General features: G+C 44.3%; 1 protein-coding gene across 3 annotated transcripts in view; it reads left to right on the top strand.

The window, feature by feature from the left end:
• SLC9A3 (solute carrier family 9 member A3) overlaps nucleotides 1-20,519 on the top strand; it is a gene marked incomplete at its 3' end in the record, with an annotated part of 107,982 nt that extends 87,463 nt beyond the window's left edge. For 2 of the 3 annotated variants that reach the window (XM_081167276.1, XM_081167277.1), the window contains exons 8-17: nucleotides 714-803; nucleotides 2,774-2,844; nucleotides 4,122-4,251; nucleotides 5,570-5,685; nucleotides 6,729-6,858; nucleotides 8,349-8,522; nucleotides 12,123-12,180; nucleotides 14,150-14,257; nucleotides 15,158-15,401; nucleotides 16,610-20,519. In XM_081167276.1, the coding sequence (XP_081023402.1) occupies nucleotides 714-803; nucleotides 2,774-2,844; nucleotides 4,122-4,251; nucleotides 5,570-5,685; nucleotides 6,729-6,858; nucleotides 8,349-8,522; nucleotides 12,123-12,180; nucleotides 14,150-14,257; nucleotides 15,158-15,401; nucleotides 16,610-16,613 (1,125 nt within the window). Of the gene's footprint in view, nucleotides 1-713; nucleotides 804-2,773; nucleotides 2,845-4,121; nucleotides 4,252-5,569; nucleotides 5,686-6,728; nucleotides 6,859-8,348; nucleotides 8,523-12,122; nucleotides 12,181-14,149; nucleotides 14,258-15,157; nucleotides 15,406-16,609 lie in introns of those variants that run through there. The other variant, XM_081167278.1, reaches the window with a different exon arrangement.
• Between the last annotated feature and the right edge of the window lie 200 nt (nucleotides 20,520-20,719).

Here is a 20,719-nt window from a genome sequence, read left to right as displayed (position 1 = left end):
GCGTACAAGGTACACACAATATAAGTTTATGAAATTTGTTATTTAGTTTGCATATACATTGATCATTAAAGTGTTTGTATTTTAGACCAGTGTGGCCCTCATTTAAAGACATGCATTCCAATAGATGCAAACAAGACTGTGACAGGACATGGACTAGTGATAAACAAGTAGTTTAGAAGCTGGTGGAGTGTGGTGGGAGACATTGCCCAAAGTTCCCTAAGGGTTACAGGTTACAGGGTTGTTGTTTTATTTCACCTGAACAGCCTAACTCAGTGGTTGTATCTGATGCTCCTCTACTCATGACTGAGATGTGGAAATTGCATGAGGGATGTGGTGACATATGCCATGCCAGTCGGGAAGGAACCCACTCAGGTCTCCCATTCCAAACATTTTCAGAGTGGCATAGGACATGTCCATTTAGAAGGACCAGCCACCCCTAGCCCAAGCAGCTTATTTCAGAATAAAGGACCTAAGCAGAGATGCTTGCGCATTATGCGACTGCACAAGCGCACCCTCTTGACTTGTTACAACTCACTGTGTCAGATCCACCCACTCTCAGATCTCAGTCTGCTCATCCGTGGTATGTGGTGAAAACATTTGGTGATATTCTTTTCATCTTTGAGATTTTTAGTGTCTATAATACATGCACAGTCTTCTACTGTATTGTTGCTTTTAATTAAGGTGAGAGTAATTTGTCAGTTTTCCCTCCACAGGGTTTGACAATCAAGCCTTTGGTGCAGTGGTTGAAAGTGAAAAAAAGTGAGCAGCGAGAGCCCAAGCTGAACGAGAAGCTCCATGGCAGGGTAAGCAGGTCTCATACTCAGAACAAATAGAGGTCAGTGAGGTCAAAAGACCCTGCCACTTCCTAATAATACCTCAGTAATAATACCGCCCTGGTATATTCTAGCCCTTGCTTGTTTGGGTAGCAAACAGTGAGAAGGCCTGTGCTCCCAGTTCTCTCTCACTGTAGCCGTGATCAGTAGGAGTTGGTGGCATCTGCACACTGGCATTGGGATAGCCTGCAGGGGGCGGGACAGCCAACTCTTCTGTTGTTGTTGTTGACATCTATCTTGAGAGACAATGAAGTGCGCCCGCTAGAGATCACAGCGCCTGCTGTGGCTGTAGAGACCGGGAGCTCATAACTGTTGCCTCCCATGTTGCTTCTGCTGTGTTAGTAGCACCAAAGTGATCTCCCCAGGGCACAAGCCTGGGCAGTGGGTATGGAGGTCTTGGGCTGCCCAGACAACAAGACCCTTCCCCTCGGCCTCACTGATGTGGTTCAAAGGAAAGCAGAGCAATACGTTTGGCACCAGCTTGGCTGCAGAAGCCACCAGAAGGAGGCACCTTTCTACCGCCTTAGGGACTCCACTCTGGATTTGTGTCAGGTGTATTCCTTAGCTTTTCCTTCTCCCGAAGATGTCCCACAAAGCAGTGGGTAAACTCTTCCAATGCTACAATTCTGTGATTCAAGGTATCTTCATATACAGATGAAACCCATTTTAGCTACACAAGTGGGACTTGTAATAATATGTTGCAGTGCAGGGTGTTCCTGTTCAGACTTTCAGGCAGCCATGGATACTCCCTTCTGCCCGCCTCCTGCAAGCAATCACTCAGCATTCGTTTGTTTCATCCACATCTGTTTTTGGACTTCTGTAAACCATACTGATTGTGCACCGATTGTGCCATTTTGATTACATAAGGATAGGCCAGGAGGCATAGGCAAACTCAGCCCTCCAGATGTTTTGGGACTACAACTCCCATCATCCCTAGCTAACAGGACCAGTGGTCAGGGATGATGGGAGTTGTAGTCCCAAAACATCAGAAGGCTGAGTTTGCCTATGCCTGGGATAGATACCCAGAAAATGAGATCACTGTTAGTATAGAAGTGAGAGGGCCTTTTCAATTGTGGCTCCTCATCTGTTGAATGTCTGCCAGATGCCATCATTGGCATCTTTTTGGCACCAGGTAAGGATTTACCTTCCCCTCGGCCCACAGGCTTTCGATAGACTAAACTTACGATGTTTGTGTTTTCTGTGCTGCCAAAGCTTCCTGTGCTTGTTATGGTGGTGGGATGTGTGTGTTTGTGTGTACGTACGTGTACATACATGTATCTTCCTATATACATAAAAATGTAAAGCTGTCATTGCACAGGCCCCCATTGGAGAACTTGTAGTACCTCATCACATTCCTGGCTTTGCATAAAGGGGGAAGGGAGCAAAAGCGAAGGCAAGTTTTTAAATGGTGCATTTAAACAACAGAAGAAGTTTGAAATAAGGAAACAGAGGAAAAACTTGTGATTTTAAACAGTGGCAGAGGTGTGAATTGCGCCTGGCAAGCTGAGCCCTCCCTGCACTGATCGCTTTGAAGCAGCCAACTGGCACCTTCCCCCAAGGTCTTTGAGGTTGGCCACTTCGGCTCCTGCTGCAAATAGCTTGCATGTTGGGGAGGCGGGGGCTGCTGGACCCTTCCGGGTGGGATACAGGAGGGCCTGGCTTTGCTGAGAGTAGCTTGACACAGCCTGTAGGGAACAGCGCTCAAGTCCTGTGATCAGCAATCCTACTGACAGCATGTGGAAGGAGCAGTCAGGGTCCCAGGCTCTGGGACAGAGGTCAGAATCTGGTCTTTTGCACTACTGATACCAAGAGTGACTCTCACAGTGGGACTTTATCTTTGGTGTGTATATGTTGACCAAACCCAGCCTCTGTCTGCATCTAAACGGTTATATGTTAGTCTGCAATTACCCAACCACCTTTTGTGGTCTTTGTTTTCACAGGCCTTTGACCACATTCTTTCAGCTATTGAAGATATATCTGGTCAAATAGGACATAATTACCTGAGAGACAAGTAAGTGGAGTCAGGCACCTTTGTCTTACGAGAATGGAACAGTTTGACGAATGGAAAAGGTGGACTAAAATAGCATGATAGGATAGCCTGACATCTGGTCATCTGCTAATCAAACTAATATTTGGCGATACAGGTCAGTGCTGAGAAACAGCACATGGGAAAACCCTTTCTCGTAAGCTTTGGAATTTCTGGAATTCTTCCCACTCTTTTGACATCAGAGTTACAGCTCTTTGCATTAACCGTGCCAGTTTAAAACGATTCCAAAATTTCCATATCTTAATCCCCTTCTTATGGGTGCCAAATACTTATTTTCTTAGTTTGCATTTTACTCTCCATGGAAAGGCAAACTTGTGAGGCCATTAAAACCATGATTTGATTTGATTTGTACCCTGCCCATCTGACTGGGTTGACCCAGCCCCTCTGGGCTTAACTCGACAAGCTTCTCTTAACATTGTATGCCTTGGCAAAATAACGTGGAAGGTCTCCCTTGCTGTTTACCTTGAACACTTCTTCCTTCAGGTATCATAGTGGGGTCCAAGAGAGGGAGGGACATGCCTCCCCAGTTCAGGGTGGCAGCCAGGCCCAACTGCTTACTGTTGCAGCCCTTGGTCTTGCTGGGCGGTTGAGTGTATCTGTCCTGAACAGCAGACAGCACGACTGCCCCCCTTCATTGGAAGGAAGGGGATGTGGGACATTGGGGGCAGCATTAAAGAACATGCAGGTTGCAGTGAAAAGCTGAACATCAGGTGGGCTGGTGTTGGGAACCAGTGCTGCAGGGACCTGCTACAGGTGGCACTGGGAGGGCGGACAGACGAGGGCAGGAACTGGTGCAGAAAGTGTTGCTTGTTTATTAGTGTTGGCCCTAAAAGGGAATGGCAGTATTTGGGGCTGCATTTCAGGTAGTAAAAAGTCTTAGATCTTCTGAGGTAAGAGGTTAGCTCCCTGCTTCAGAAAAGGGGTACAGGGGGGAACACTAGCCTTACCTCCCAACATTGATTCACCTATTTATTTATTTTTCAAAAAAGTGAAATTTTCCCATTGGTGATTTGGCTACAGGATTCTCTGACATGACTGTATATTGTGTGCCCCAAAGAAAAATGCCCCATTTCCTCTAAATTACCCATTTTGAGCCCAATCACAAAAAAAGAATTGGATGTCTTCAAGTTATATTGTTATTGTCTCCACACCATGGGGTGGGGTGCCAACCTTGATTACCTAATGCTAAATGTGCCCCATTTAATTAATAGCTGCTGCATATGCTGTGTTTGAATCATCAGGTGGACTAATTTCGACAGGCAAGTCCTCAGCAAAGTACTGATGAGAAGGTCTGCTCAGAAAAGTAGAGACCGAATTGTTAAAGTTTTCCGTGAGCTCAACTTGAAGGATGCCATTAGCTACGTGGCTGAGGTAATTCTAAATATATTTCATGATGAAACATGTCTATTTTAGGTTTGTTTCTGCCTTTTGGTAATATATTAGCACCTTAGCATACATAATCAGGCCCAAGTTAAGCATTTTTCATCCCATTCATTTCAAGGATAATTATAAGTCTGTTGAACTCTCTTCTGTTGTAATGAATGGGATCTAAGGTTATATCTGTGATCTTGGAGATCATAGTAAATCTGTTTCATTGGCACAAGCAACATAAGAGTCAACAGGTTTAGGAACAAAAGATTACGGTTCATAGCACTATGTGATGATTTTTGGTCAGATGTGTATTGTTTGGTTCTCCAAACTTTAACTCTTTGTATGGCTGGATCTTAAAGTCCATCACTTCTGAAGAATCCACTTCAGTATCTGCCTTGATACTTGGAGCAGAGGTGGTCTTATTTCAGGTTTGTGGAGTATACTTTATTTTTACCAGCCAGTGGCAGATGCACACAAAGTTGTGTCTCCAGGAGCCAGTAACCCACCTCAACCTATGAGCCATACTCTAAAATATCATGCATTGCTTAAATACAAAACTACATCTGAATTGCTACAGCTAAGAGATTATAATACAATATTCTAAAACTAGCCTCTAAAACACTCAGATTTTACAGATGAAGAACCCTGGGGCTGTGAGATAATCCATTATTCCATTAGTCAGATACAGTGGTGCCTCGCAAGACGAAATTAATCCGTTCCACGAGTCTCTTCGTCTTGCGAAGCACAGCTATTAGCGGCTTAGGGGCTTTAAGAAAAAGGAAACAAACTCGCAAGAACTCGCAAGACGTTTCGTCTTGCGAAGCAGGCCCATAGGGAAATTCATCTTGCAGAACGACTCAAAAAACGGAAAACTCTTTCGTCTTGCGCGTTTTTCGTCTTGCGAGGCATTCGTCTTGCGAGGTACCACTGTAAGCAGATAGTATAAGGCCAGCGGTGGCACAGATTGATTGTTGCTTTTACTTGCTGCCTTTAAACTAAGGGGAGTCAGAATCCTTGCCAATCTATTGTAAACTGATCAGAGATCAAGTAGATCCCAGTCTACATCCTGCAAACCTCCAGTGTACATAATCTACCGGGACTTGTTCTAGTTAGCGAAAACATTTCTCCAGAGGTATGAATATTATTTGTTATTGCTTTTAGCTCAGAGAAACCATATGAAACTATTTCCATGTTTTCATGATGCTTCTTGTTGCTCCAGTAGCTCAAGAGCCATAGTAAAAAATAAAACTTGCTCTCTACTTGAAAGCCCCATAGTCCCATGTGTGTGAGTGTGTATGTTGTATTCTTTGTTGAACAGGGAGAGCGAAGAGGTTCTCTGGCATTTATCCGCTCAGCAAGTATTGACAACACGGCCAATGTGGACTTCAGCATTATTAATCAAATGAATGGAGAGCCCTCTGTTTCCCAGTTGCTGTAAGTAAGGCTGCAAGTTTTGCCTCGTACTTTATGAATCCAGTTTTATTTCTGCCAATAGCTCAAAAGCTAATGCATCACAAGTCCAGTAGGGAAAGAAATGTGAAAAGGTACCTTTTGGGTACAGTCCAGCCAGAGTTAAGTATTTAAAGTCCCAGTGCTTTTAATGTGACAGATTCCATAAAGCACTTAACTCTCCCAATGAGACTGATGGGATTGGGAAGTGGTTGACTTGGCTTTCCTGCTTCTATTTATTTGATTTGTAGCCCACCCTATTCCATGGGCTCAGAGCAGCTTATAGCAGTCTTTCTGAATGTCAATCGTTAGGTCCCCAGGGGTTTGCAATCTAAAGGAGTTATGCAGCACAATCCTATGTAAGTCTACTCCCACTGTGTTTAATGGAGCTTACTGCTCAGTATGTTTAGCACTGCAGCATTTTGAGGCATGTCTACTCAGGAACTAGTCCCGTTGCTTTCAAGGGGCTTACTCTCAGGTAAATTGTGGTGTATTAGAATATAGCCTACAGGTGTGGGATCGCTTGTTTGAACCCTCATGCAAGAAATTCCTTCCTGCCCATGTGCTGCTGGTTTTCTATATATGAAGAATTTCTGGGATGGGGACCATTCAAACATACCTTAGTTAGACCAACACTGTTCTGCTGTCTTCCAACTTTGTGGTCGCAGTAAGAAACTAGGAGCCTGCCTACACACCCTTAGGACAATTGCTCCCGTTCCACATGTATTCCTTTCTGGTGAACAGAAAGTGCCAAGTCCAGGTGTGTGTGCTCAGTGTAACAAGGAGCCACCAGGAGCTTGTCCCTCTCTAGCTTCCTCTGAGAGATGGAAACTCTCTGCAAAGGCCACTTCTAAACTGACAACAGATTCGTATCAAATAATAGTTTCGTGTGGATTCAATTATGTCTGTGTTTTAATGTTTCTAGATTCACTGGTTTTGTTGTTTGTTGAACAGAAAGCAATAGAGAGATGAGGGAGGGAAGGAGGGAGAATGGAAGAATGAATATATATCTGTCCATTTTGCTTTAGGAGAGAAACTGCCAGTTCTGTGTGTCTTGATATGCAAGCCCTGGAGCAGAGAAGAAAAAGCATCCGAGATGCAGAGGATATGTTCACCCACCACACTCTACAACAGTATCTGTACAAGCCCAGGCAAGAGGTGAGATCTTAAGAACACCCCAGTGCCAGAATAGGAGACTCTAACAATACAGTAGTTGGATATTCTGGGAGAAATAGAATAGAAGCAAAATGGACCTTTGTCTCTCGTTATGAGTAGCTGTAGCTCACAGCAAGAGCTGTTCTATAATTCTGCAACCAGGAAGTGGCTCTTCTGCCATGAGAAGTGCTATAAACCCCACCAGTTATAGCATTCTATGTATTCTTTTTCAGAACGGTTTGCAGGACAGCATAAGCTGCTATATTTCTTCTGCTCGTGGCTCTTTGGATCCAAACCCGAGAGCCATTTTGGATGATCCAACTCTCCTAAGTCTCATTATAAGTGGGAAGATGTGTATTTTGCGTTGGAGGGAGATGCATGTGCCCACCTTTCCCTGGTTTCAGATGAGACCTGGAAGCTTGGGAGAGGAGGCAGAAGTCTCTCACACTTCCTCTCTCAACTCCGCTTTGAGATCTCCAAAGCAGCTCTGGGATGGATCTTGCAAAGTGCCCCCACCTGTGTTCTTCTTTGGGATTCATTTTGTACAGTACATACAGACTCGGGGTGTGTGAGTGTCCAACCTTCTGGTCGCTGTTGGATTCCCAGCTCCAATCAGCTTCAACCCAGTGGCAGAATGGAGGTTAACAGTGCCCGGGTTGGGCGTGTGGGGTGCACCCCCGAAGGGGGCAGGGCACGAAGGGAGCCTGCTGTGGCACCCGTGCAGGGGTGCACTTGTGCGCCCCAGTCCAGGAGAGTGGGTGGCAATGCTCCTCTCGCCACTGGGCTGGCTGTGAAGAAGCAGGAGCTTCCTTGCTCTTCACAGCTTCTCTCCACCCCCAAGTCAGCCTTCACCCAGGGAAGGGGGAGCCTCGGCTGGGTGCAACAGGCGGGGGCAGAACACTCAGAGGGTGATCTTCACCCTCCATGCTCTCCCGCCCCTGCCGTCGACGCCTGGTTTGCCCCCCCCCCATTGTGCGCCCAGGGCTACAGCCCCCATTGCCCCACTGCTTCAGCCAGCATGGCCAATGGTTAGGGATGATCCAACTTGTATGTACTGCACCAATATGTGAATGGCCTCAGATTCCCCATTGCTGCTGTCACACCATGAATCCTGGGGGCTTTCCCCTCTCTTTTAGGAATTTGAGTGGTCCTCTTGTTTGGGGGGGGGGGCGGCAGGGAGAGGTGCTTGGTTGTTTTCCGTAATCCCAACTGTTTCAGACATTCATAGAATTCAGACATTCATAGAATTCATAGACTCCTGCCCACAGCCTTGAAGCACCAACCTTCTGGTTGTTATTAACAAACACTTTCGGTTTGGTAAAGAGCTTTGGTTTGAACTCTCTCTATAGTTTTATGCCTCAAGTCCAGGGTTCAGTGGGGAGGAGCAGCAAGGGGTCAGAAACAGGCATTAAGGGGCAAGGATTTGTGTCTGGGCGCTTGTTCTACACACATCCATTTTGGCCTTCTGATCATTCTTGTTGTCTTGCCGACAGCACAAGCATGTGTACAGCCGCCACGAACTATCCACCAACGAAGACGATAAGCAAAACAAAGAGATTTTCCACAGGACCATGAGGAGGCGCCTGGAGTCGTTCAAGAGCACCAAACTAGGCATGAGCCACCCTAAGAAGAACAAAATTCACAAGAGAGACCGAGGCCAAAAAAGAGTAAGAGCAGAGCAGTTGAGATTGCCTAACACAGGGGGAGGGAATGTGGAGGCCGGGTGCCCACGCCCTCCTAAGGGTGCCAGGTCTCTGGTGGGTCAAACGCTTTATTAATTTAGGGTATTTATAACCCACCCCCAGAGTCTCGCACAGCAGCTTGCAAAAGGTTTTCACAGTGAAATCACATTCTATTCTAGCCGTGTGTCCCTGTGGTGCCAGGGTTTTACCCAGGCATCGTTTCTTGCCCTCATCCTTTGTTTCCCCCCTGGCTTCTGTCAGCCAGGTAGCAGCTCCCATCAAAGTCCTGTGAGGCAGGAGGGTGGGGGACCAAGCAGGTGGGACGCACTTCACTGGTGCAAGAGGCAGTGAACGAGGAGGAGCTTTATGCCGCCCCTTGGAGTTGTGTGATTGTTTTCAAACATTAAATAGCAGATATGAGGGAAGGCTTTCAGGACTCAGCCACAACCTGCAGCGAGAGGCGTTGAAGCCTTTGTGCCATGGTCCTAAGATGCACACACAGAGAGCTTCTTTCTGGCGCAGGAGTCAAGCTTCCTTGGCCTGGATGGAGTCCCTTCCATCCCAGGCCAAAGAGCAGTGGGGGGATTTTGTGTTGGGGTTGCAGCAACGTGGAGAGAGGGGAGGTTTTAAACCCCTCCGGGGCATGGTCCCAGCCCTGTGTGTCTCACACAGACACACACCACACCTGCTATTTTTAACTTGGAAAAACAAACATGCAACATCAAGTGACATATATAATGCCACACATAATTTGGGTCTGAGACTCAGATGGGGCAGGATAGGGGCAGACCCTGGGAGAGTGTGTTGACTTAAAAAAAAAAAGAAGTAATCTCAATTCTCTCCTTCTACTTGGCTTGCTTTGGTGTGGTTTGATTTTGCCTTGATTTCCCCCCCCCTTCCTTAAAAACATATTTTGCTGCTGTATATTTTATTTATTTAGTTGTTTTTGTTTGTTTTTGTTTTGGTGTGTTTTAATAGTGTGTTGTGAGTTTTCTTTTAAATGGAAAGGTGGGGTATAAATACTTTTATAAAATAAACAAACAAACAAATCAATCTGCAGTTCAGGATTATTGCCCTCTTTTCCATTGGCCTTTGCCTCACTTTACTACTCTTTTCACATCATTTCACTTTATTTGTCCCTGTCATTCTGAAACGATCTTTTGAGTTCTTTGCAAAATTACACATGTGGACTCGTGTATGCTGAATTTTCTGGATGTAAAGCTACAACTTTGCCAAAAGGAAAAACATGTAAGAAAAAGTGTTTTCCAGCTGTGAAGGAGAAGTGGCTGGAAAATGAGCTGGGAGAGCCACTGTGCTAAACTGCTTCTGCACCAGACATGCAATATGCTGGTACCTCTTCGAAGCTGCCCAGCAATCTTTATGTTATGGGGTGCCACACCACTGCTGCAAGCAATGAAGTTAATAAGTAGATGGGGACTTGATTTTGCCCGAAGTCAGTGGCATGCAAACTGTGCCCCTTCCTCGTGCAAGAGCCTGCAGAGATCATGAAATGCTGGTGATCCAAACAGAATCAGCTTCAACATTTCTCCAGCTTTTTAGACATTGGTGGGGAATTGGATCTGGCCGGCAGGCCAAATCCTGACCCTTCCCCAGCCCCGCCACTTGGAATCTAAAGTGCGCCTGCAAAAGGGCCGCTTCAAAGGGGCTCACTTTGGGTCAGCTGACTTGCCTGGACAGCAAGCCCCTCTACAGTGGTCCCCCAACATCATAACAGTATCAGGCGAGGGAGAGGTGGGTGGCTCTGCCCATCTGCCAAAGTGGCCCACAGTGGTGGGGGAGGCCAGGATCTGATCTGTTGGTTTGATCCAGTTTCCCGTCTCCTTATCTAAAAAGCTTGCAGGAGGAGGGGGATAGATCCAGGGATGGCAAAAGCCTGCCATCTCTGCCAGTTATGGAGATCTTAGCCTTGCCGTGCTGGAGCCAGTAATCCCTGGTGAGGAACTATTAGGACCCTTAGGGTGGCTAATTTCTTGGTGGGTCCTCCCCAAGTCCACAGTGGAACTCAGGAGTTCTGCCACATAAGGAATCAACTGCTTCTGCAGCAAGGGGCGAAAAACAACAAGTCCAGCATTTCCAATGATAGAGAGCTAGGGTTGTTTTTTTCACTCACAGTACATTTCCAACCTGATTGGTGTTACTAAGAGATCTGTGGAAAGACCAACAGAAGATATGATCACTGACTTAGTGGAGCTTTAGGCTGATGCATAACTGAGATTTTGAAAGACTTTGTTTGGGAGCTGGAGCCACATTCGCTGCACCTACAGGATGTGCGTTGTTTTCATCATCACCATTGACATGAATTTATTAATCACCACCTGTGCAATTGTCTCAAGGTATAATAAAAACTTTATGGCTGCAGCTGCAATCCTCTACACGCTTTCCAAGGGGAAGTAGCACTGAACTCAATAATAATAATAATAATAATAATAATAATAATAATAATAATAATAATAATAATAATAAATTTATTTATATCCCGCCCTCCCCAGCCGAAGCCAGGCTCAGGGCAGCTCAGTGTGACCACCTCTCAGTAAGCATGCCTGGGACTAGGAATTATGCTTATCTGTAGTAATGCCCCCTTTTGATGGCAATGGTGATTATGGTTTAAGAGTTTCTTGCACTTTCCATTGATGGCCAAGCTGTGTCTCAGAATGGGGATGGTGACCTCTGCTGGCCTGAGCAGCAGTTAACAGAGGAAATGAGCCTTGGCTCTTATTTTTCGGTGAACAGTGACAACCCTCTGCACATGGATTCTCCCACGGTCTCACTTGATAAAACTTGATAATATTTCATGAATGCTGACACAATTATATAACTTGCAGCTAAGACTAGTTCTAGGTAGACACTGGCAGGCACCAGCTCTACAACTGATAAAGCAGGCACCCCCAAACTCGACCCTCCGGCTGTTTTGGGACTATAATTCCCATCATCCCTGACCACTGGTGCTGTTAGCTAGGGCTGATGGGAGTTGCAGTCCCAAAACAGCTGGAGGGCCGAGTTTGGGGGTGCCTGCGATAAAGGAATGGCTTTAAAGTGCACACATGGGCAAGGTGACAAGCACTACCAGAAGACAACATGGACCTAGTTTGCATGGCACAGCAGGCCAGTCTATGGCACATGGAGACTGCTTGAAGGTGTGGGCTCCCTGAGAGGAGCTCACAGCCGCGTTGCTTCCTCTTCCCTTTTTACTGGAGCTGAGGCAAGGTTTGGCCTGTGGTCAAGCTCTCCTTGCTAACTGCCAGACCTGGGCAAACCCAAGTGTCATGCAAGCCAGGTCATTCAGCTCTGTTGCTGGAGAAATGGGCTCCATTTATTGGATCCTGGAGCAATCAATGTAATTTTGATTACACAAATTGAAAATAGGTGAGAGCTCCTTATACAATGGAAACACAGAAAAGGTGTAGTGCAAGGTGCTTCACAAGGCTTTTTCTGCTATGTGACTCATGGAAACTCACTTTTTATTTCACCACTGGAATATTTGGGCCCGCTAAAAGATTCCAAACTTATTCTGCTTGTATATGCTATGTACCAAAATGTGTGTGTCATTTTGCTTGTTTATTTCAGAGAAATAGCAATGTCATTCCGAATGGAAATCTCTCTTCGGAAGCCATAAAGGAAAAAGGTAAATGTGCTGTTAAATTGATAATACCTTGACTCCCATTTGCAAATATATTTGGGTTTGTATCTTCTTGTAATTGCCTGAAGTAGAGGTTCTCAAACCTTCTTCCCCCCGGGCCCACTAGAGATGGCCAAAAATTACTGAGGCCGAACCATGGCAATGCAGAGTTGGCCCCAGACACAAAATGGGGGCAGTGTTTGGCATCATCAGCTGGCAACCATGGGCATCATTTGATTTTGGGAAATTTTGCCACAACAAGTTTCTTGTGGCAGGGAATTCTGTAGTTCAGATTTCCTCAAACTAAGGATAGAACATTGACTGATTCATACTTTAGATAGAATTTGCACATCCGGAGGCTCTTAACTAGAGAAGGACTTTCATTTTTTATGTTCCCCTATTTCCCCATATATCTCTTTAAAGTATTTTTTATTCATCTCCTATTATCCCCCCCCCCCGTCACATCTAACTTGCATCTTATTCCCCATCTCCCCCAGAATTCCCGGTTTCTTTTATCCCTCCTCCCTGCTCCTTTTTATATTCACTTCTTGTGTAAGTTTCCCCTTCTTATCCCCTCCCTCTCTATTTGCAGTTTATCATGATAATTTAAAGCATTAGTTTCCTTCAGTGCCCCTCCCAGTCCCCCCGACCACCCTTACTCTTATCGTATTGCTTATCTGTTGTTGTTGTTGTTGTTGTTTAGTTGTTTAGTCATGTCAGAGACCCCATGGACCAGCTATTTGCAGTTTATCATGATAATTTAAAGCATTAGTTTCCTTCAGTGCCCCTCCTAGTCCCCCCTGACCACCCTGACTCAGTTCCCTCTTCTCTCCCACTCATCCTCCTGTGGGTGCCCTCCTGCCCACCAACTCCTGCCCAAGGCCAGGTGGTCCTTCTGAGGTGGAGCAGGGGGCCATTGCCTTGGAATGAATCAGGGGAGGCTTCCAGGCTCTGTAGGAGACTGGTGGGGAAGCAGAGAGGATTGGAGTGTGGGCATGTCCATGAAGCAGAGGAACGAGATGGTGTGTCAACAACCCTGGATGCTTCTCCCTCAAGTCTCTCCATTCCTCTTGCCTCACTCCTTCCTGTTGTCCCTCTGTTCTTACATTCAGCCAGCCCCTCTGTTCATCCACTGCCTATCTCCCCTTTTTCTTTCTTTCCCTCCTGAATACTGCTTTGTTCTGTAACCTCCTCTTGCCCCCATGTATGCCTTTGGCTTACTTCTCTCAGACACGCTATGAGCTGCAAACCATAACATAAGGTTGCCATATTTCAAAAAGTAAAAACCAGGAAACCACCAAAATTGTTGAACTTTTTTTAGACAAACCCCCCCAAATGTGGTTTTGACTTGCCTAAGATCCAGGACAAAGCGACACCTTTCAGAAATTCCCTCCAGACATCAATTCTGACTTTGAAATCCTGGCAACGTCTGGGATTTCCCAGATGCATGGCAGCCCTGCATAACACAGACCTTGGTTGCAGCTCTGTCTGGAGAAAGCTAAACCAGGAGTCCAGATTCAGACAACACACTCAGGGCAGCAGCAGAAGGCCCAGAAGAGCCAAGCAGATATTGCCTCTTCCCTGAGAGCACACATAGTTCAGGCTTGCGCTAAGCCATTGGATTAACATTACGTGCAAACCAAGCCAAGGTTAGCAGTTTAAAATAACAACAACAAAAAAAATAAATAAATAAGTAAGTAAATAAATAAATAAGTAAGTAAGTAAGTAAGTAAATAAATAAATAAAAATATTCTATAATGCCCTTCATCCGAGGATCACAGGGTAGTTTACAATATAAAAACACAAAAGTATATAACATAGTAACAAACAAAAACAATATTCCCCCATAGATTGTTTAATTAGCCAAACTTCCAGCAGTGAGTGAGGGGTTTTGTTTTGTTTTTTTTAAAAAAGAATGCCTCAGTTTGCATTACTGTATAAGACTGTACTGTAAATTAATATTGTTTTCTTCCAGAAATTGAGTTTTCTGAACCAGAGGAGAATGATTATGACAATCTACAGACAGGGAGAGCAATAGAATTCCTTGCTAATGTCACCAAGCAGAACTTCACAGATACAAGTGGTAAGGGTATGAATGGCGCGATTTCACCTCTGCAATATTATAAAAGCATATCTTGATTTTTATCATGATGCTATCTAACATAATTAACTATAGTTATAACAACAGACTGAGGATTAAGGACACCATAACTGGTGTTAAATTAAGAATTTGCACAGATTCAAAATCTCATTAATTTCCTAAATCTGAAATCCAATTCAAATGCAGTCTGATTGCTTAAAACCCTGCAAAAAATGTCACACACATTAAAGGGTTTAAATTCATCATGAAATTGCAAAATTGTGCAGTACAATTACAATGTAGAACTGTTTTTTTCAGTAATCACTTTCAACTCTGTCCCTGGGATGATGAAATAGTGCTTCAGGCTATAATGGAGAGAGAAATGTTACAGAGTGGTAGCAAAATTTTTGATGCGGGTTTATCACGAAGTTCTGTGTTGTTAAGAGAGGTGGTGAACTCTCCTTCCTTGGAGGTTTTTAAGCACAGGTTGGATGGTCATTGTCATGTATGATCTAGTTGAGATCCCTGCATTGCAGGGGGTTGGGATAGATGACCCTCAGGGTCCCTTCCATCTCTACAATTCCATGATTCTGTGATCATTCTATGTGGTCTGTTAGTAACCTCCATGAATGGGACTCTGAATGAAAAGTATCCTTGGCATATTGCGGTGCAGTAGATATAATATTGTCCTACAGAGGAAAGGGGTGAAGGAAGCTGGAAGCTTTGCTCTTTGCAATAAGGGAGATTTCAGTTTGTTAAGCTACATGAAGATGAACCACCTCTGCAATCAGCCCAGCACAATTCTGTGTTCCTAGCCAATTTCAGGGTGGAGATTGTGAATGCCAGTGAACTTATTGCCTTTTTACTTGACAACTGAATTTGTCACTCCCTGACTTTTTATAGGCATTGATAATCCAGTATTTTCAGCTGATATCGAACAAAACTCCACCATGAGGTTTTCGCCTTGGCTCTCCGGAGAAGAGATGGTGGTGCCATCCCAACGGGCCAGAGTGCAGATACCTTATTCTCCAAACAACTTCCAGCGGATTGCTCCCATTCGACTCAGCAATAGATCTGTAGATTCCTTTTTGCAAGTAGATGGTCCTGAGGAGCGGTCTCGAAGTTTCCTCCCAGAATCAACACACATGTAAGTAATATTTTAGGCATTTCTGCAGACAGGTATTTTCTCATTTTTGAGATTTCATCTTCACCCCACGCAGCAGAGCAGGCCCACCGATGAGGCAAAATTCTCTCTCTGTGTGTTCTGTCTTCCTCCTGAAGTGCTGTTTTTGTTGAGTTGTTGGGGTTGATAATAAGTTTGGGGGCTGATAAGGTGTGTGTGCATGGGGGGGGGCTGACAGAGTCATATCTGGGGAGTTCTTAGCATGTAGGACGACACAGAGGATGTTCCCCCAAAGTCTGGGTTTTCTACAAGTCCTAATGCTGTACAGTTTGTTGGAAAAGAAACGTTTGTCCCAACTAGATACAGTACCAGCATTTTAAATAGTAACCAGAGAGGGAGAGAGAAAGGCACGATCCATTATTTGTGAGCACATCCACATGCAGAAGGTTCCCCAGGGTGCATGAGAGTCCTGCTTTCCTAATCTGCTCACAGGCACAAGAGACATTTGGGTGAATGGGAGGGATGCATCTCCATTCGGCGCAAGTGGCCCGTGGCGCTAGAGAATGAGTAACGTTTATCAAGGCAAGGGTGGATATATTCGAAGTGCACCCTGACCTATCCCACCTGCCTGTTACCTGCACACAGGTGGGAGACAGGGTTCTGTTCAGCACCTAGAAATTCTCATCTCATGACTGCTGTGGCCTGGTGGACTGGATTATGCCCCAAATGTATGTATAGAAAGGATTCCGTTTTAAAAGATATATTAGTAGAATCAGTTAAATGTCCACTTGGTGGCGCCACAATAAAAGCCATTCAGAGCTCTCCTTGCAGTATGGACCTTTCATAACTTTACTAGATAGGCCAGGGGTCAACCTTTTTTCAGCCATGGGCCGATCCACCGTCCCTCAGACTTTATTTTGAAAATAAAAATAAAAATGAATGCATCCCTATGCCGCACAAATAACCCAGAGATGCTTTTTAAATAAAAGCACACATTCTACTCATGTAAAAACACGCTGATTCCTGGACCGTCCGTGGGCCGGATTGAGAAGGTGATTGGGCCGCATCCGGCCCCCGGGCCTTAGGTTGCCTACCCCTGGGATAGGCGATCTCCACGTTTATTTCACATACCTCGAAAGCAGCAACCAAAATTGCTAAGATGACCCAAGCTGTAGCCGGTTTCCATTTAAGACATAACTGTATTCTGACTTCCAATTCCTTTGCCCCAACAGGTGACCCAACCCTGGCTGTTATGATGTCAGGACATTCTTCAGATGAAATGCTCCCTCCTTGGGAATACGAACAAACAAAATCGGATTTTGTTATTGGAGAAACGCCTCAGCTTGGGTCCAGTGTGCCTTAAGGGCCTTGGCAACGAGACTACACCCCTCTGGAAGGCAGGGACATGTTAAGCCTTGACTCTTTCTCGCCAGGAGTTACCTGGCCTCCGCTGGCAAGCAGTCTTGAATGCAAGGGACGATCAAGCGCATTTTAATACTGACACTAGGTACGAACCAGTGAATTCACATTCACGAGCAGGAATCTGATTTTGGGAACACTCAAAAGAAGAAATGGCCGCTTAATGCACAAACTCACACAGGTCAGCAGCAGCAAGACGGGTTCAGAGTTCTCGTTTTCCCCACAGGCTGAAACCTGTGCAGCGTCCTAAACTTTAAAAGTTGGCATCTTTTCACATTCCCCACCCCGGGAGCAAGAGGAAACTCAGCTGTGAGTCTTGACTTGAGTGAGGGGAACACATGAGAAAGAATGTGAATTATATAGACTCTATGTATGTATATTTTTTAAAAGAGAATGTTTAAACGTGGCCAGATTTTGTAGAAAACTTTATTTGAAAAACTGAAATCTGAGTTCAGCTGGCTATGTTTCACACCGAAGGAACTCAAGTTCAAACATCAAGGTAATATACTGTACAGGTGGTGACCATTTTGTGCACATCCGATAGATGTGCGACCGCCAACCCACACATTGTTTTCGGCCTTGGGAGGGGGTGGAACAGGCTTACGTGTGATCGCTGAGACACGCAATGACCCAGAATGCAACCCCCACACAACCTGTACTTCCTTTTAAAAAAAAAGTATTTATTTTAGGGATTTGTGATATGAAGATTTTCACAATGGAGCTGGCTTTAGGGCTGGTACCAGGCCAGGGCCATCTAGGGCAGCACAAGGGCATCCATACTGGAACCCAGACTCAGAAGGTGTGATCTCCAGTTTAGGGATCCCAAGATCCGTGGGCTGAATTGGAAGCTGCACATGCCCTGCTCTGTTGGCCAAGCAAAGGTCCAGGCCTGGCTCCTAGTGTCTGTACCAGGCCTGGCCAACCCAGAGGCTTCAGTCTGCCTACCAATGGGCTGGTGTTACCCTGTGCAGCTGCAATGGGCTATCGTGGCCCACAGTGGCCACACAGAGTATCCAGACTGGCTGCTGCTAAACTCCATCCCAGCAGCAGACCCTGCAGTTCCTGGTTCAACCCCTGGAACTCTCAGCAGCTTTGCATCTCCTTCCTATGCCATATTTCCAAAAACACGCACTAAGGCTGCAATCCCGTGCACACCTACTTGGGAGTAAGTCCCACTGAGCTCTGCTGGGCTTATTTCTGAGTAAACATGCACAGTATTGCACTGTAAGGTGATCTGCAGAAAAGTATTCCGGGTGAAATGGAGTAGTGCCTTTTTATCAACTGTGAAAGATAAAGGAGATATATTTTCTTACTGTCACATGTTTTAAGTAGTGAATAGCTAATTGAACTATGGGCTTTTAATTCTCGTATCTGTTTTCTACAATCAATATTGCAGGGAATTAAATAATGTTTTGCTTTCTAAACAGCCCCCTCCAAAGCTGATGTAGAATTTTAGTGCAAAGGAGCCTACGTGGTCTCACCTTTTTTAAAAAAATAATAAAAATTAAGTTGATCCACATCATATAATCTTATCAAGAAAAGTAGACACAAGTTACAGAGTGAATTTTGAAAATCTATAAAATTATTATTTTTTACACCATTAGTTCCTCAAATACTGTCGTCTTCTGTGTTTGACAGTTCTTTTTAAGTGCCATGACCTCAGGTCACTTAAGCTTCATAGTACTGTAAATTGATAGTCTGGTGTGTGTGAGTGTGGCTGTGGGTGTTCAAAAGGAGAGCTTGATTTTTATCTTGATACTAAATAGATTATGATTTAGGGCCAGCTAAAAGACTTACAGTGCAGTCCTATACTAAAAAAATGCCCCATTGAGTTCAGTTGGTGTTTTACTCCCAGGGAAAGTGAGAGTCTGAAAAACTGACATGGGCCTACAGTGTTTAATGGTTTCTCAAAAGTAATGTAAAAATTGGTGACTTTCACAATTGCCATTACTTTCCAGTATTGTTTTACACTTGGCAGGAACACTGCATTTTCTCATTACGAAGAATATTCTCCCTTTGTAATGGAATAGGCAGGTCAACCACATTTCAGAACAAGTCGTGAATAGAAGGAGCCAAAATCTAGAATGGCTTGCTGAGTCGCTGATTCAAGTCAAACATCACTTCCAAACCATAGTATGGAGCAGCTTTTCCAGTGTAATTGTCTTTCTTCTCAGTACTCTAGTTTTTGCATTTAGTGGCCTCTGGAAGTGAAGAAACTTGCTGCAACTATAGAACTGTCAATCCAAACAGCATGGGCAACCTTCTTTAAACCATGGTTTATAAATTCACTTCCATCCATGGTTTCTGATTCTGGTTTGCTGGTAAACTTAATCAAACATTGTACGAAGCAAAACCTCTTTATATCTGCATGGTTATGAATGCCTTCAACATCAAATATAGGACTCCTCTAAATCAAATTTCTCTTCAGTGTACCTTTGTGATTTTAAATGCCTAATTTTTCGGTTCATACATGCATGCCCATTTCTTGATGGTTTGTAGTTGGACATGTGTACTAACTCCATTTAAAAGTGTAGTTTTTGAAGGGAAGTCACATGGTGTTATGAAAGTTGTTTCTCTGGTCTTTGATATTCCACTTCTCTACTGGTGAACATGTATGCCCTTAGCCTCATTTTTACTAAAGTGCCGGCAAAACTTTCCCTAGAATCCAGCTTTGTGTGGATATATCTTTCACATAGATATTTGGTTTGACCTCAGTAGACTAAATCACAGATATGTATTAGCAAATGTCATGTACATTTCTGCAACCTTTCAGTTCTGAGTGCCTCTTGTTTTAAGAGATGCCCACCACGAAAAATGTATCTGTTATTTCTCCCTGTGAAAATTAGTTGCAAGATGATGTTGAATCTAGAAGGCATTTTTCAGGTCTAGAAGCGAAAAATTTGGATGTGTAAAAGCCAAGGCACAATAAAGCCCAAAGCTAAGGAATCACAGATGTAATCCTATATCCCCTTACCTGGAAGTAAGTCTCATTGAACTCGGCATATGACTATGCTGTTAAAGACCTACTGGCTTAATGGGAGAAATGTAATGCTTAACTCTCCCAGGGTTTGGGGGGTGTTGGCAGCAAACGTATGCTAGAGTGAGTGGATTTCTGCTGAAGGCTGTAAGCTGATAATCAACACAGAGACTCTCATGAATAAGGGCAATAAAAGTGAATATGCCCATCAGTGGACAATTTGCTTTAATTCAGAATTGTTGCCTATTTTGTGTAAAGAGGATATATTAAATGGTGTATTCTCTCTATGTTTTGCTATGTTGCACTATTAAGCCTGTTGAATTTGTGGCAGTGTGTGTGTGAGAGAGAGAGAGAGGGAGAGAGAGACGGACACAGTCTTTATTCAAATGAATTTTCTGAACTGTGAAGAGACGAATATACTGTATGTGTGAACAAATCAGAATTTTATGTAGGAAAAGCTGAAAAATATTTATAATGTGCCTTAAAAACCTTACTATAAAGAGCTGGTGCTTTTCAATGACTTTGCAGTGATTTCTAGGAAGTCTCGACTTTCTTTGTGATATTACTAAGTGACTCTTTTACTTGGGAAATAAATGTCTTTATAAATGTTTAAATACTAGTTTGCACAAGGACCATTAAACGATAAATTGTAGGACTTTGATGTACGGTATCCCAAAGTGTATATTTAAAAAGGTTGCACATTACCAAAAAAAAAGATATATAATAAAGATAACTTATTGGATCTATTTCTTTATAATGTCAACAGGTTCCTATTGATAAGGAAATAAAAGAAGAATGTAGGAGCAGTCTTGCTGGGTCAGACCATTTAGGTCCCTCAAGCCCATTTTATAGTTTCCAACAGTAGCCAGCCAAATACCTCTGGAAGCATACAAACAAGGCTGTTGTGCTCTCCTATCTTCTGGTGCTGGTGAGGTATATTGCCTCC

This window comes from Podarcis bocagei (assembly GCF_964188305.1).
Source record: "Podarcis bocagei genome assembly, chromosome: 13".
NCBI lineage: Eukaryota > Metazoa > Chordata > Lepidosauria > Squamata > Lacertidae > Podarcis > Podarcis bocagei.
Note: the sequence above shows the minus strand (reverse complement) of the source record. Positions and strands in the feature narration are given on the sequence as shown.